Consider the following 17864-nt stretch of genomic DNA (forward strand, 5'->3'; position numbering starts at 1 on the left):
TCCCAAAAAATGTGATCAACACGAGTAAATGCGTCTTATGCACCATTGCACCCCTCCCCCGCTGACACGTTCATTTGATGGTTTTTGTAGAGTTTCAAAACGAATGAGAAGGGGGCGGCAAAATACCGGCGGCCCATGATCAGCAAGTAGGTGAATCCGACCATGACTCGACTTATGTTTTTGACATAATTTCTAGTAATTTGTCACCCTTGATCACATTGTAAACCACATGGGGCTTACTATGTAAGTAAAGAACTGTGGAAAGAGCTTCTATTTATAGGGTCCTTTGTGACTAATTTCCATCCTGCACGGAGATACTAGAAGAGGAGATTACCCTAGTTTCATATCCAGTTATGATTCCACCGGACTAATTCTGCCAGGACTCCAACCTGCGGCACCCATTCGGCGCGGACGCAGTCGTTGCAATCCGTCGCCTTCCTGCCACAAAGCCGCAACTACACATCGCGATGAACCCTGTCGCCCATAAAAGTCAATACTTTTCCGGGCTCAACCCAATGTGCGGTTACGCTCTTTCGTCAGGCGGGCGACGAATTTTTGATCCACGACTCGCGTTTGTTATCACGCTAGTTACACACCTCCACGATTTCGCACACTTGAAACTCGACCGGCGTATTCAAAATTACCGACCCTGCCTCGCAAAAACCACGTATCTCCAATATAAGTCCCTATCTATATCTGTGGTTTCCTCTCAGCTCGGTAGAGTCGGAGTACGTGATCCTGCGAGGCGGCCCACGGCCCACATCCACGGTCGGATGTCGGATGTTCGCCAATTTCAGCCCCACCTCGACGACGTGACAGATAGCCCAGGGGCTGCCACCTGGAGCGGACATATTTTCCCCCGAGGCGCTTTTCCCGGGGGATTTTCCTGTATTTTGGCAACCCTGGGGGCCACTTGAGCGGCGAACGGGGACAATTGGGAATAAGACCCCGCGATGATGCCAAATCGTGCTGAGTCTGCACTGCCGTGATAGCGAAGAGAGCCGTAAGTGCAAAAATGAAGTTTTGAGAAAACGGGCTCAGAAGCTTCTGACAAGAACATTTTATTGAAAGGGTTTACGGACAGTAGGTCTAAAAGAAAAAGGGCTACAAAAAAAAAGGCTACCTTTTTTGGTCTACAGTCAAAATATCTACATGAAAATGCCTATTAAAATAGTGTCTATAGAAAAATATGTCTGCGGTATTAAAATGTTTTTGGTTTGACTGCCTACTCCAAAAATGTCAAAGTACGTATTTATGTCGTCTGATAAGAATCTCTTTTGAAAGTGTATCCCCAAAGACAGGACGAGGCTGTGGATGCTGCAGAAGCTGATGCGTAAAAATTGTGAGTCACATTTCGCGAATAATTGACCCTCTAAATATCATGTGTATTTTATACATATTTTATGTGTTTTTTTATTTTATAAATATATTTTATATATTTTTAGTGGCCAACATAAATATTTTGACATTTTCTAAGTGGGCAAACAAACCGTAGACATATTTATCTGTAGACATAATTTCAGTAGGCATTTCAATGTAGACGTTTTGACGATAGACTAAAAAAGGTAGCCCTTTGTTTTGTAGCCCTTTTTTCTGTAGACGTACTGTCTGCATACCATTGAAAGAAGCCTCCGTTCTTTGTCAAATTGCCACTAATCGTCCGGAAGACTCCTAGAAATCGTATGGATGATTAAAAATCGACAGATTTTATTTCCATTACATAAAAAGGGTACTTTTCATTTTCATGCTAGGTTATTGTTAGGCAAGACAGCCGTAAGTGCTATCTTCTGCATGCTTTCGTGGTTGCGTTTTGGACGCACAACAAACACATTTTCAGGTTAGAAATTGGCAGAAGAGGGTGGCACTTTACTGGAAAGCACTGTTCTCATTGGCTCTCATGCATCTACGGCTGTCTTGAAAAAAACTGTGTCATTTTTGTGCACTTACGGCTTTTACATACGTCTCGTTTTCATTAAATTAGGATGAACTTTGCTGTTTTAGCTGTCTCAGTAATTTCATCTAAAAGAGTTTAGACGAATTTTGAAGAAAACTCGATTTCGAAAATTTTGCACTTACGGCTCTCTTCGCTATCACGGCAGTGCAGGGAACGTGATATTCTGTCAGCTCAGTTTGGCAACGGTTGACCGAGTGATGGGCGGAATCGCGGAAAAAACTCACTCACATCCGTCGCGATGACACGTTTCCTTGGAGATCGTGCGCATCTTTAGCGTTCGATTTCTGGGTGCTGGAGTCCCCTCGCGGAAACCGCAGTTATGGATGGATTTCTGGGACAATCTCGGAAAGACGTGAAAAGATTATTTCTCCGGAGAGGACATGTGTAATTTGTCGCGAGACGCCTCGCAGTTCATGACCGGGATATTCCAGTGACCTCATTCTGTTCAGAACTGATAGAAATATAAAGGATTCTCTTATTTTCAATTTTTGATATCTTATTGCATTCTTATTTTCCTGAGAATCGCCAGGTTGAACCAAACCTGAATATGAAACTTTGGTAATCCTCTCTCCTTATAGTATCTTCATGCAAAATGAAATCAGTCTTTAGAATATTTTTTTTAAACATTGATTTTAATGATATTATTTTATAAGCAAGAGCCTTGCCAGAAATTTAAAGCAGCTAAGAGTGCGACTACATTCTGCGATCAGGAACTATAATTTCTGGCTCTTTGGTAAAAATATGCGAGTGCGTAGGGAAACGTAAATATGTTGTTTCTGAACTGAGCGAGAAATTGCAGTGTCTAATTGCAAAATAATGTGGTCCATTTATTGATTCTCTCCTGCAAATGATTGGTGCAATACGTTATTTATACCTTGGAATCAGCATTCGTACATTTATCTTACGTTTTTTCTCTCAGGGACTCGATGTTAGGGATCCAGAAAATAAATCAGTGGTGCTCACCGATTTTTGCGTTCAACTTGACGCAGACATCCTACAATAATTCGACCATTTAAAAGTTTTCGCCACTAAAGTTTACACGTCAAAAAACGGGTATTAGTGTTTGTCAAAGAGCATGATCAATTATTTCCTGCGAGCTGATTGTTGAAATTGGTAGACAAAGTATAGGCAAAGAAAACGTAATAAGTATGGAGCGATCCTATTGATTGGAATGGGTGATTCTTATAGACTAAGGGAGAAAATGATGGACTATAGGTCCTCTCATGGGTTGCCGATAGTTAGTCTGTAACTTACCTCATTTGTTCATTGAAACCATCCGCTTCTATCAATAGGATCCCTCCATATCCTAGTTCACTGGAAAAAAAACACATTGGATCTGGAGTCCAGACTCTTAAAAACATCGACAAGAAAATACACTCTTGATTCAATCAGATTAAGCTTAAATCAAGAACCAAGCCTCTTAATTTGAGCGGATTTCCTTTTGATTTAAGCTTAAATCTGATTGAATCAAGAGTCCTTTTTCTTGTCGATGTTTTCAAGAGTCTGGACTTTAGATCCAATGTGTTTTTTTACCAGTGTTGTCTTCTTTGTGTGTCGCTTTGTCTACCAATTTGAATAACCAGCCCGCAGGCCGCTGGCCTTAATTTTCCATCAAATATTTTTAGTGAAAGATTGTCCGTGAGTTTTTTGGAAAAATTGAATGTCCCCACACGCTGTGCTCTTTCTTAACACGGCATTTCAGTCGTACCTCTCTCGAAGCACGAGGGTTCCAAGTCGCTACCACAAGCGCGCAAACATGATAATCGCGGACGATTCGTATTCGCGCACGGTCACCATCCTCGTAATCGCCACGCCTACCCCTTCAAACGTTTTGCCGGGTCGAGCGATGCTAATCTGTTTCCGCAACACCGAAATCTTGAATTTTCATAAGCACTCTATTTAATTAATAATTAAATCATCCGGCTGGCTCCCGGCAGCGTACCGGTCGATTTGAGCATCAATCCGGAACGCAGTGTTGCCAGGTTTTTTCTCGTAATTGTGACCATCCACCAAAGAGGTCCCAATCCATCGAAACCCGAAATTGAGTTTGATGCAAGAGACAGTGTATTACACAGGCCCTGCGGACTAATTATTGAAATTGATAGATACAATGATAGACAAAGAAGGCAAAGGGGGAGTATGGAGCGATCCTATTGGTTAAAATAGGTGGTTCCTATAGACTAAGGGAGAAAATGATGGACTAATTATCGGGTCTCTCGTGGGTTTCTGTTCGTTAGTCTATTACCTAACTCGTTTATCCATTGCAACCACCCGCTTCCACCAATAGGATCCCTCCATATCTCTTTTGTCTTCTTTGTCTATGGCTTTGTTTATCAATTTCAATAATCGGCCTGCAGCTCTGAATTCTTCCCTAAAGCGAGGCGTCTGATTCCAAAAGTGACAATCTCCATTGCCCTGTTTAAAAACTTCATATTAATTTTCAGTGAGGAACAATCAAAACGTTCAGTAGAATGGCCCGAATTTTCTCGCTTAATAAAAGAAAATTCACGAGAAAACATAAACATTTAGGTTTTCCCGTACTTTCAATTTTAAAATTATAATGATCGCGCAATTTTTAGACAGTGCAATGGATATTGCCGTGTCCAAAACTAGACGCCTCAAGAGGAAAAGTTACCTTCGGAGTTTAGCTTAAGATACGCCTTGTCTCTGGATACGCCTCATGATGGCCAAAGCATTGAGCAGTTGGTTAGACAAACCTAACCTACTTTGCTAAAATTCGCCTGGCAAAATTCATCAATCATCATCAGGCGAATCGTATGCACGTCTATGCTCAGCAAGTTGCTCATGCACCTTGAAGCTCAACGTTTGCTTTACCCGAGTACGTTGCTTAGATTGTCATTGCAGGGACTCTAAATTATATTATCTCTGTAAGCTATTCAAAATTTAAATTTGCCGTGTCGGGCTCGAGGTACGTTTTGTTGGTGACGATGCAAATTTACGCCCTCGGTGGTTACAATTATGAACTGAATCACGCCCAACATATTTCTTACCCACCAGAAAAATATATCCGTCAAAATTTCAAAATCCGATTTTTTGACACAGCTACACAAGAATTGCACAGCTGACAATTTTAAAATCAGTGAATGCTCACAACTGTAGAATCTCAGAGGTGCAAGTCCGGAAAGAAAATGGATACTGCAAGAGGAATGTTCTTTTTTTGTACAAACGTTTTAATTATGATGCAAGGAAGAATTTTGCCGAAAAATTATGTAAAATTTCCATTAAATTACAGGTAAAACGCTTGGCAACCTTGGAGTTGGTGGCTGAATCATTACTATGATTGTTTTTCTCGTGTTCCTTTTCCCCCCATTTTCCTTCTATGAATAGCGCGAAAGGTTCAACGCTCCAAAGATAGAACTTTCTGGCTGAGAAAAAATTGGTCTCATGACCAAATACACAAAGTCGGCGTTGCCATTTTATGTAAAAATGCACATATTATTGTAAAATAAATAGATGCTGAACTAAAAACACGACAACGTTGTATAGCTACGCATGTGTGGGCGCACCAGTTGGTCCGAACCCTGAAGGTAGACTAGTTTAAAAAGACATTAACGCTCTCTCATAAACCCTCATAGAGTTGAACAATAGGATGCGTGTTAACGTGTTTGTAGCTTGAGATTGCTCATACTGACCTATTTTTGCGGAGCATCACATTAAAAAGAGAGGGAGAAAAAATGAAATAAATAGGAAGACGCATATGAGAGGGTTTTGTTAAAGTTTTACTAGCGCGAAAAGAAGAACAGCCGCACAGTTGATCGAGTGCATAGGAGAGGTCGGACAACTTTTTGAAACTTTAAACGCTTATAACTCCGTGTATACCAAACTTTGAGGTCCTGAGAGTGGTTTCATTGGTCTCCTCGTAATATTTTCTTCCAAAACCATCCCTAAAAATGTAAAATGTGACGAAATAAACACCAAAATTTGCAGTTTTAGTAAACAATTTCATGTCCGACCTTTCTGATTGACTCGATCCACTGTGAGCCGGCTGATTGTTGAAATTAATAGACAAAGCAATAGATAAAGAAGGCATAGGGAGTACGAAGCTATTCTATTCGTTGAAATGGGTGGTTCTCATAGACTAAGGGGGTAAATAATGGACTAAAAATTGGCTCTCTCTTGGGTCGCCGTTACCTATTTACCTCCTTAACTTTGTCCATTCCAACCACCCGTTTCCACCAATAGGATCCCTCCATATGCCTTATGTCTTCTTTGTCTATACGTTTGTCTATCAATTTCAACCATCAGCCTGCTGTTTTGTCTAGGAGATGGTTAATCAAAAATCACTTTGAGCACATCATGAAAGTCTAAAATCATATTCTATTATATAAAATCATAAAAATAACGCATAACGCCTGAGGCGCGAAGCACTTTGAGGGGTTGGACCGCGAAGCGGTCAGGGGATATATCGCTAGTGCTACCCTAAATCCAATGAATATATAATTAATGATGCAACACCATAACCATACCCTTTCCAGGGTATGTGAGACAAATGTTTTCTTTTTCCTACTCTTGCGTTCAAGTCTCTGAGGTTGTCTCTGCGTGCATTAGCAGGGTTGCCGTGTTTTCAGTTTTGGAGTCCCCAAATAAAGTGTCAGCCCTGTCCATGTATTTGCTCCCTATCTTTGCATGGATAGTTTGTTTTGATGTAGAGGTGGAATCTCGGGGTAGGGTGGGATATCCCCTCCATTTTGGCCTCAACTTGAGAGCTTTTTTTGAGCTTGGGAGTTAATTTCAGAGAAAACCAGTGGCACCATCGTGTTTCTCGCGAACTTATACATAAGAATCAACAGTCAAATCACAAATTCCTCACACATGCAACATCTCCATTAGACCTGTGTCAAAAATCGATTATTGTCGGAGCATCTAGCCCCTCTAAGAATCGATATATTTCCATAGGTTTAAATGGTGAAAAAACAATGTTGCCGATTTGCTGGGTCCTCCAATGAAGAGTCACCGGGTGCTTTTTCAAAAAATCTCTTAGGACGAACGTATGTGCCATCAGCGAGCTTGAATGGAAGCTCAATGGGCGTTTATAGATGAGCCAGAAGTACGGGTAAAATAATATTAAAGAAGAATCTCGGGTCCGCTTGTCTCTTTGCAAAATCCCAAGAATTTCTTCTCTAGGATAAGAAAACTCCAATCCAAGTGGTTAGACGGTGCACGTTTGCGTGAATGCTGAGTTGGTGAACAAACACACGTATGAGAACTCATAATTTCTCCTAATTTGAAACGAGAGAACGCGCCCGGTGATTAACTTATGACTTCGCGAATCTTTGACCCAGATTTCATTGCCAGGAGTGAGAAACAGAGGCTGAGATAAGCCAGAGCGAGCATTGTGTCTGAAAAACGGCGGGCCAGGCCGTAGATCATCTCAGGAGAAGAAAGTGTGACAGGGAAACTGCATCGAAAGTTCAAGAAAGAATATCCACCTAAGTTTTAGAGATATTTTCTCTGTTTATTGAGATATTTCAATTCCACTGATACATCATGTCATGCGGTTGATGTGGGCAAAATCACCATACAATTAAAATTATACAAACACAAACTTATTGCGGTAGACGCACTCGTGCGATAGTATGTTAAAGTTTTTAGCCAACGTGCGTTAATTATAAAATTATGATTATGATAATTTTAATAATTCATATAATTATCGAACTAACTAAACTAAGTTGTTTTTGTTTTAGCTCGCTGTTTTTTAGTTTCATTTTTATTGTTTAATCATATAATTGAATTAATTCATTAATCAATTTCATCTTGATGAATTGAATCGTTTTATAAAAGTGGTGCCTGTTACGTACTCGTATCGTCCTGTTTACCGATACATTAGCTTAGTAATATTTGATGATTACTTGTGAAGATTAAATTATTGCATATCCACAAATAAAGAGGTTGGAATAAATAAAAGAAGGTGTACCAAGCGTCTGGTTCTTGAGTTAATTACAAAAAAAAAAAAACAAAAAAAAAAAAAAAAAACAAAGAACAAGAATGAGGACGGATTTAGGAGAGTTGTGTCTTTTTTCAAACGTTCAACAAAGACCACGTTTTTCCCCAAATGTATCTCCATCATATTAATTTATCAAAGGACAACAATTTCCCGACATTCATAAATTGGAAAAATTGATTATTCAACTCACAAATTGGACTAATTATGCAAAAAAGAACTACATGTGTGCACTGCAATAGCGGAGCGTGAATAACTATCGATACTACGATTATCGATATTTCCCCATTTGAAGCTATGGTAAAGGATCGATTATTAAGGTCTTGTTGCGAACACCCTAGTTACCGATCCTTTAAGGTTAAAATGGCAGATCAATCGATATATCGCATAGAACCTGTGCACATGGTTTATGTGCATAGCATAGTTTCTTTTAACACTAATGCGTCCAGTTCGTTGGTTCTCAGAAGATGAACTGTAGATTTATCTCAAGGTTACAAAATTATCTTTAAAAAAAAAGTCAATTTTTTACAAGAATATGACCATGCAATTTTTTCCAAAATTTTGCTGATTTTTTTCATGTAATCGGAAGAAAATGCATTGAACTGTTCAGTAATAAAAACAGCCAATATTTTTCTGGTAAAAATACAATTTACGAGTAAAATTTAGATAAGCTTAAGTTACGATCTTTCGTGGGGGAAACGACGAATTTTTATCACGCTCCGAGTTGTCGATGGTAACGTTGCATGGTGTCAACGATCATGGTGTCAACAAACCTAAAATCTGATCATGGAGTCAACGATTGTTGACGTCGTGCTCAGGCAGTAAAACGCAAAAATGGGCCCTGAGCAATGAGCATGGTGTCAACAATCACGGTGTCAACAAACAGAAAAATATCCTCCTTATGAGTAAAATTAAAAAAATTTATTGTGTGGGAGAGGTTTGGGCCACGTAAAGTTAGATTAGGTTAGTTTAGGTCAGGACATGTACCGTTAGATTATGTAAGATTAAAGTTAGGTAGGGTAAGGTCGGCGAAAGTTAAGTTCCGTGAAAGTGGGTTAGGTCTTGTAAGGTAAAGTTGGGTAAGGTAAGGTTAGGTTAGGTTCGGTTAGGTTAGGTTAGGTTAGGTTAGGTTAGTATATGTTAGTATAGGTTAGGTAAGTTAGAGTAAATAACACACGAAAAACAAGACTTGAAATTTGAAAAATGTTAGAGGTAGAGGGAAGTCGCGATCGTTGACATCGTGATCATATTTCATGAGAGTCAGACTTCTGTATTTTTGGATGGTCATAGTGTTAACAAAAACTCAGAGAAACTGTTTGTTGACGCCGTAATCGTTGACACCATGCTACGTAATCTGGTTAATATGCTTTTTTGACTTGGAGCTTCCATTATGACGTCATGAGGTACCCGCAATCATCGGAAATAGCTGGAGAGGTCTTTTGTCGGCCGAGACAGTTTATCGTTGAGTCGGTGGGGTATGTGTCTGGAGAGTTGACAGTTGAATGGTGGATTGTCGGCGGCGTCGAGGGCCCACCACGACCGCCCTCATCGGAAGACAGGTGCACACATAAGCTCCCGTGTCCTCGACGTTGTCAACTCAGGAACGGAAACGGAAATGGAGCTGATTACAAAAAAAAATCAAGAAAATTTCGTCAAAATTTTGATTTCATGATAATTTTTTTCCAGGTTCATAACCGTCGTCATACCAAATGCTCTCGTTGAAATTTCACCGCACTGGGAAAAAAACACATTGGATCTAGAGTCCAGACTCTTATTAACATCAACAAGAAAAATTACTCTTGATTCAATCAGAATCTAGCTTAAATCAAGAACCAAGCCTCTTAATTAAAGCGGATTTTTTTTTATTCAAGCAAAAATCCGATTGAATCAAGAGTATTTTTTCTTGTCAATGTTTTCAAGAGTCTGGACTCTAGATCCAGTGTGTTAGTTCTGTGTGACCCCAGAGACGGGGAATCGCACTCATAACGAACTATGAAGTCATTTTGAAAGGCAATCGATAGCAATCACTGAGCACGCTCTGCTATCGATTTATGTCATGAAAAACGTACTAAAAAAGGAGAAAACTATTAGAGCTTTTTTCATCCATTGCGCAAGACTTGTCAACGCCAGGAAAGGAGAAGACAGGACTCCACAGAGGACACTCCATGAGGTCAAAAGAGTCATAGGACTCCACACCGCGATGGGCTCGCGGTACGTATGTAGGTTGCCAAAATGTATGAATTTGCCAGATTCCATCACTCGAAAATAGTAAATTTTATCTGCAATACGTGGCAACTATGTTTGCAATGTGCATGCTCTATTGTGACGCGACACGCATGTTTTGTCTCCCCTTCGGACTAAGACTCCTAGTGTTTGATCGTCAATTTTAAATAATTTAGATTGTTAAAGTGCGGGTCCCTGCAATATCTATGTCTTAAGTGCAAAACCGCGCGTATCTCGGTTAGCAAAGTTGCAGTTTACTTCCTGCATTATTACAAATATTATTTCCTGTATCATTAAAAATATTACTCACTGGGAAAAAAACACATTGGATCTAGAGTCCAGACTCTTGAAAACATTGACAAGAAAAAGGACTCTTGATTTAATCAGATTTAAGCTTAAATCAAAAGGAAATCCGCTCAAATTAAGAGGCTTGGATCTTGATTTACGCAAAAATCCGATTGAATCAAAAGTATTTTTTCTTGTCGATGTTTTTAAGTGTCTGGACTTTAGATCCAATGTGTTTTTTTTTCCAGTGCTTCCTGTATTATTACAAATATTACTTCCTGTATTATTACAAATCGACGGTGAAAGTCTGCAATCACATAACTCGGTTTGCGACGTCGCAGACTTCCTGTCATACTTTAATTTTTAAACGGAAAACTACTCAACGGTAATTATTTAAAACTTCCGTGATTTTTCTTCTATGTGCGAGGAAAATTCTGCAAAAACTTCAAGGAATCATGTCCATCTGTTCTCCTCTAAAAAAATATCATAGTTGCGGAGATTTTTAGACACCGCACACGAGTTGTGTGATTGCCGACTTGCACCGTCGAAATATAACTTCCTGTAATATTTTAATTTTTTCCTGAAAAACTAGCAAACGTAACTTTTAAAAAACTTTCCCTGATTTGTCATCGATGTCAGCAGGCTATTCTGTATGAGTTTCAAGGTAAGTAGTTGGATTTTTTCCCTTGGAAATAATAAAATAAGGGCAGAGATTTTGAAACATCGCAATGGAGTTACTTGCTTTTCCACTTCGGCCATCGGAATTTATTATCAAAATATTCTACATCCGGCAACGTCGAATCTCGGAGCGGAGCTCCCGCGCACTGCCCACCCCTCCGAAGAGGTTATAGTGCTATTAACACTAAGAATATTATCCGAATCGCCGGAGGCGAAACAGGCTCATCGCGCAACATCATATCTCATCTTTGGTAATAACACGGCTGCCCATAACGTGGCGCTTAGGAAAATCCTCCTTGAATTCCCGGTAGTTCTCATTCATCTGCTAAATTTCGAGCAAACCCGTTGTTAACACAGACTTGCACGGTGTTTTAAATAATGCTGATTGAGATATTTTCGGAGCGGATTCAATGTCCGACAGTCCTCCCACACGAGTTCAGCTCTGATTCCTCAGGCCGATTCCCCCTTCTCCTGGTCCTATATAATTATAATGTATTCAAATATTTTTTAATAATTGGACATTCAAAGGGGGCTTAATTCAATGCTCGATGTTATCTCGGTTTTTTCCGAAAAATTTTCTCGTGTATAATTGACTAATTTAATGGTTACGTCATTTGATGCACATTATTGGTTCATTTCAAGTTCGATTCAAGCACAGAATCCAAGTTAAGGTATAGTAGTATGGGTCAAGAAAAGCTGAGCCGTTAGCCGACTTTACAAATATAATGTGCAATAATTGCTATATTATATTTCTTTGTGACAATTGAATCTTCAACATAGTAATGGCAATTTAAGACCCTACCAAAGCTCAGGTGCTTAGATCCAATATTAGCGAAGATATTTTGGTTTTAACCGCCGGTCCCCAACACCACTTTTCACCAGAAGATAAAGTTAGAATCTAATCCCATTCCATGTCCGTCAAAACTTCCGGGATTTGCAACTTTTTTGTCTCCCACTCCATGACCGTCAAAAGTTCTAGGATTCTATGTAGATTTTTTCAAAAGTTCCGAGTAAGTTCCGGAAAATTTAAAAGAGCCGGAACATTTCGGGGATTTCAAAAGTTCCGAGAAAAATTCAGGAAAATCTCAAAAGTTCCAAAATTCGTTACTAGTTCCGAGAAATGGGAGCACTGAGTAGATGGTGTTGCTTTAGGCTGTTTATTCCGGAAAATTCAAAAGATCCAGAACATTGCGGGGATTTCAAAAGTTCCGAGAAAAATTCAGGAAAATCTCAAAGGTTCCGTAATTCTTCACTAGTTCCGGGAAATGGGAGCACTGAGTGCATGGCGTTGTTTTAGGCTGTGTATTCCGGAAAATTCAAAATATCCAGAACATTTCGGGAATTTCAAAAGTCCCGAGAAAGATTCAGGAAAATCTCAAAAGTTCCAAAATTCGTTACTAGCTGCAATAATTGCTACTCAGGCCATGCTTTAATAAATAAACAGAAACAGTAACTCAATAAACTGGAAAAAAGAAGAAGAAGAAAAAGAAAGAAAAAAGTTCCGAGAAAGTTCCGGAAAATGCAAAAGATCCGGAACATTTCGGGAATTTCAAAAGTTCCGAGAAAGATTCAGGAAAATCTCAAAAGTTCCAAAATTCGTTACAAGCTCCGGGAAACGGGAGTACTGAGTCAGATGGTGATGCTTTAGGCTGTGATTACAATATCGACTCACCGCTGGTATTGAACCGTCTAGTATCATCGAGGATATAGTTAAGGAACTCTATGAGGAAGTACGGAAGGTCCCTCGGCTCGTTGTCTTCAACTCCCTCGAGGGCCAAGACGGAGTCTCCCAACGCTCCGGTGAGGTTGGCGGCCGGCAGGAGGTTGCTGAAAAGAGATCTCATCCCGTAAGCAGCGATGCTTGCTAACACTGCTGGTACTGTCTCAAAGTCATCTCCGCCCGCGTAACGGTTGTTGTTTCTGCCGGGTATTTTGGCCTTTATGGTTTGCATCAATTGCGGCAACATGGAGAATATCGACCCCATCTTGTCCAGACCCCTCCCGCCTTACAAATTGAAAAATTGAAGTGGAAAAGTCATTTTGGTGGAATGGTGAAGGTGGATTTTAATGATGGTGGTACCTATGAAATATGCGATTGAGCATGACGCCAGCAGGGAGAAATCAACTACATTTTTTTAATATTTCTCCGTGCTGCGTTCTTAATTATTAGGAGCTACATTTTTCAGTTAGGAACTACGTTTTTCAATTAAGAGCTACATTTTTCAATTGGGAACTACACTTTGACTCTTTTGTAAGATCACTCATCTACATTTAGACACCAATGGCACTTCCGTTGTGTTTGAAGTGAGCTGAAAATAGTGGTGCCGAACTACAAAATAAAGTCCAAAATGTGCCTGACGGCGAAAGAAAAGGTAATATCAAATTTTAGGCGGATAAATGACCGAAACTTTGTACTACGGCCGGCGTTTGCTGATGGATTCGCATATTCGGGGTCCTATTTGTTTTTGGCTCGAAAACCCTTTCGCTTCAAATTTTTGAAATCTTGAATACTTTTAAAGTGGCGGCTGAGTTTCATGCGAATCCATCAGTTTTAACGTCCGCAATACCAGTTCCCGCCATTTTTCGTTTCAAAATACTAAGTAGGTAAATTTTAAAGGGGGTGAAAGGGACTTTTGAGACACCCTGTATAAAACACTGAGAAAAAACTAGGATTCTAATTACCATACCAGTGGTGTTCTTTATGCACTCTTAATTAGTAGTGGCTATAACCAATAATATAGTGATATTTTTACTGGAGCAATCGTAATTTTACAAATGAGCGGTAGTAAAATTACCATTTAATGGTAAAAATATCTCTAATATTGGTTATGGCAACCACTGATTGAGAAGTTCATATTGAACACCGCTTGCTGCTGCTCTTACCGAAATAGCGCACTCGAGAACGAAAGACTGATTAAAGTCAGTATAACATCCTAATCGCTTAAAATCATTTGTAAATGTGCAAAATAGACATAAACTGGGCCAGTTAAGAATTTGAGTGGTAGCCAAAATGTAGGGTGAAAGACTTTATGAAAGACATATGAACCACTCAACAAAATTAAAATCTAATGACAGATTTTACTCTTTTACTGTTCTGTAAAGTTCGATTGCTTTGAATGAACAATTTGTTTGATTCTCACCTTAAGATGAAACCACCGACAGAAACTTGATCTCTAAATTTGAAGTAACTGCACCGATTTAGTTGTAACTTTATTGCATTGCGAAGGTGGGGTAAAGTATGATTAAAATATCTTACATATAAATTTTTAGAGGATGAGCAAAGCGAGGTTTTAAATTTTAAAACTTCCGTTTCACTTACTCAAAGTTCCTAGATTGATTCAATTGCTATCGAAATCGTCGCAGGTTTTACAACGGTCATAAATTCTTTATCGGGTCGTTATTAGTCAAACACATGTTGCCAAATTAATGAATATTAAAATCTGACTTTTTCCTCTTTCTCTCTTCGCGTTTTCGAAGCAGAAAATTTCCAGCATTATACTTATCACATTTGATAAATTTTTAATTTTCCGGTATACATATAATTTGCAAGTTATTTCAACATTTTAAGATTGATATTTAATTCTCGATTAACTAAAATTCTCTTTCCTCTCATTTATTACTTTTCTCACTATTTTTTTTTTTTTTTTTTTGTAAATTTGGCGACTGTCTGAAATCAACGTCATTCCCTGCCAATCTGTGCATAAAGTGTTCAAGTTTGGCACAGGCCCGCATAGCAATCAAAGTCTTTTCGGACAGCAATTACGAATTGAATTCCCAATCACCAGACGATTAGCGGAATTTTTGGATTTATTGCATCATTTGCAAGCAGTACACCATTTTACTCCTAAGATTTTGGAGTAATAACTATACTGCTCCATAACCAATCCAACTCTCTCTCATTATGTTGGCTCAGAGCAACCTATGAATGTCATGGAAGAGTTTACTCTATTTTAATGAACAGCCACACAAAATATGTAAGTTTAATTAAGCATCCTAATTTTTCCAACAAACGGAAACTTACAAAGAGGTTGCATAATATGTAAGAATGTGGCAAAATAGATGACGGAGTTTTTGCAAATTATTTAAAAAATTATTATTTTAAGTTGGGTCTTTTAACATCTCCCTCCATTCCCTTCTTCATTTAAGAATATTATTTCTTGCGCTTGAGATTCGAGTCTCCGCAACCTCTGGTGAGCTGCATCAAGCCTCGGTGAAATTTTGAGAGAGAAAGAACCAATCTAGTGGCTTTCAATATTTTGCACAGTGTTTAACATAATATAACGCTCCTCACAGACGCATTCAACCGTGCTACCAGGCGCCGATGAGGTATCCTATCCTGTACGAGAAGCATCAGCGCATTGCACACAAACCTGCCGATCCAGTTTTGAAATCAATATAACGGCCGTATTCTAAATTGAAAAAAGAAGAAAACTCGAACGTATGACCTACTGCGGACAGCTTCTTCCTTAAAACGATCGATTATTCCTACTGAAATTAGTTTTTGTTCGGAACATAATTGTAGGTGAGTTATTTCTTCGGTCTCTCGGCGGGATCAACTTTTACTAGTAACCGGACAGGGTCAAGCGAAGAGAGGCCATCTGAAATCCGTCACGATGAACTTTCAGTGCATAACGCACTTCAATATTGCAGCAAAAGTAGAAGCTGGACGGTGAAAAAATAGGTATTCTGAGATGAGCGGAGGGAATTAAGTCGCCTACAAACTTCACAAATCGGCCATTTGAAGAAAACCCAATATCTCAATGCGCGATAAACGAAGAGAAATAGTGACATTCATCGCTAGCACAGAGAAAAACTTGTAGCATGTGTATATAGACCGGTTCACGTTTGTATTTATTATTATTGGCATAGGTAGACGATCCATCTATTTTTCTTTCCACGGCGGGTTTCGAATGCGTTACACACAAAACGTATGGAGTGACTTTCTTACGGACCGGGAGGATTCGATCATTTTAATAAGCTAACAATTATTCGCAACGGAGGCAAAATAATTGGGTATTAATCCTGAGACTCATAGGTGAGACCCTGACCGTGGAACTTTCTCGGTTGAAAGTAGACTCTACGGACGTCTTGTGAAAAAAACAGCAGTAGATGCGCACGACGGAGCAGTGAGGCTTTCTTACAAATCAAACGCAGACGATTGCCATGTTCCAGTTCAGGTGGCAATTTAAACGATGGAGATAATTGTATGTTGGTGAAGGCCTGGAGAAACTGAAAGTAAAAGGTGTAGAGAGGGATGCTGCCAGGGGTTACAGTAAAAATTGTAACGGCATCCTGCTATCAAAATAGAGATACTTATCGCGTACGCAAAGGCACGATCCAAAAAAATTATGAGCCCTTTGCCATTTTTTTTAGGGTGGTTGGACTCAGGATTAGCCGGGTTAATGTTTCGATCGAGTCATCACATTTTAAATTCATACTGTAAGCTTAGTTTCAATTTTAAAATTCATGCAAAAAAATTAAACCCAGTGGTGGAAGATTTGCCGTAAATTTGATGCACAGTAACTTTCCTTTTGTATTAAATTAAAGTAATATGTATGGTGCTTGCTTCATTAGAAAATTCGCGGTTGTATTGAAACATAGTCTTTTATAAAATGGAGAATTCACTTAAATTTTCTCTAAATCTCTTCATCGAACCGCATTTGGATCGAATGCAACAAAGAGGTGCCAATTTTGTTTTGTTTTTGGCAATAAATAATTTGCTTTTTGTACAGAATTTTTAAATTTTCATTTCTCATAAAGGGAAGTTCTCAATTTCAAAATTTGAAATTTAACCAACCGCAAGAGCCACGATTGTTTGAATCTGTCAGTAAATGCTCAGTTTTTCTTCAAAAAGCATCACTTTCTCATTCAATTTTCTTTAACTTGGTTCCGTTCTATTAAATTTAAAAAAACACATTCAATTAAGATATAAGAGTAAGCACATTTGGTTCCATCTCAGATCTACTGGTGAAAAAGAAATTCAGAAAAAGGAGCCAACTACGTCGTAACGCCTATAGAGTTTTTGCAAGCAAAGACTGAGCACTTCCCTCGCCCCTCATCTGCCAAATTCTCGGTCAATTCAAACTTCAAAAAAACTCGGTTTTTTTTTCGACTGAGCTCGATCAATAGATTGTATTCGATAGTGGTTCGATGTATTTTTTGGTTAAAAAAAAAACAGAACATAACTTCAAACAAAAATTTAGGATTTTGACGGAAAAGGCTGAAAATGAGAAAGTACACCGACTCTATGTCCACTTTTTTTACGTCCACAGACTTTTCGTCCACAATTTTTATGTCCACAGTTCTAAAGCACTAAAAGAATAAATTTGAATGCTTTGGAAATCATTAAATTTGACACGGAACGACTATTATATTTACAAAAAACACATTTACTTTCCAGTAGTGCATATTTATTTTTCATCAGTTCAAAAGGGAATAATGAATGCAGAGAGTGCAAACATTTCAAAATCATGAGTTGAAAAACGCTGACTTCGCGAGTTTAAATGTTAGAGCCTAACACAGAGCGGAGCGGAGCGTTAGCAGCGCAGAACGCGCACTGGCGCCTACAAACCTAACGGGATACTTCACGCATTGCGCAAAGCGTGAAGTATCCCGTTAGGTTTGTAGGCGCCTATGCGCGTGTCACGCTGGTTGCCTGCCGCGTCGCAACGCTTTAAGCAACCATTTCGCGTCAGAGGCGTTGCACAGTATCCTACAAGATTGAAGGCGCACGAAATAACTATAGTTAAAGAGTACTTTCAA

At 39.1% G+C, this 17864-nt stretch overlaps 2 protein-coding genes across 2 annotated transcripts in view; both read right to left on the reverse strand.

Moving 5' to 3' along the window:
• LOC109033971 (uncharacterized) overlaps positions 1 to 17864 on the reverse strand; it is a 102058-nt gene that overhangs the window by 76141 nt on the left and 8053 nt on the right. The gene's annotated exons all lie outside the window — the stretch shown is intronic.
• On the reverse strand, positions 7913 to 14436 carry LOC109033972 (uncharacterized). Its single transcript, XM_072303281.1, has 3 exons — positions 14243 to 14436; positions 12775 to 13107; positions 7913 to 9537 (listed from the first exon to the last, which is right to left on the reverse strand). Exons 2-3 carry the CDS (start codon positions 13085 to 13087, stop codon positions 9509 to 9511), a joined length of 342 nt encoding a protein of 113 aa, XP_072159382.1. The 5' UTR covers positions 13088 to 13107; positions 14243 to 14436; the 3' UTR covers positions 7913 to 9508.

Source organism: Bemisia tabaci, chromosome 8 (assembly GCF_918797505.1).
Source record: "Bemisia tabaci chromosome 8, PGI_BMITA_v3".
NCBI lineage: Eukaryota > Metazoa > Arthropoda > Insecta > Hemiptera > Aleyrodidae > Bemisia > Bemisia tabaci.

Excerpts from the sequence above, each read along its gene's own strand:
- LOC109033972 (XM_072303281.1), bottom strand. The coding sequence starts at position 13,087 with ATGGGGTCGATATTCTCCATGTTGCCGCAATTGATGCAAACCATAAAG. Across the intron at positions 9,538-12,774 it reads TAGACGGTTCAATACCAGCG|CTCCATTTCCGTTTCCGTTC; the intron begins GTGAGTCGATAT and ends TTTTGTAATCAG.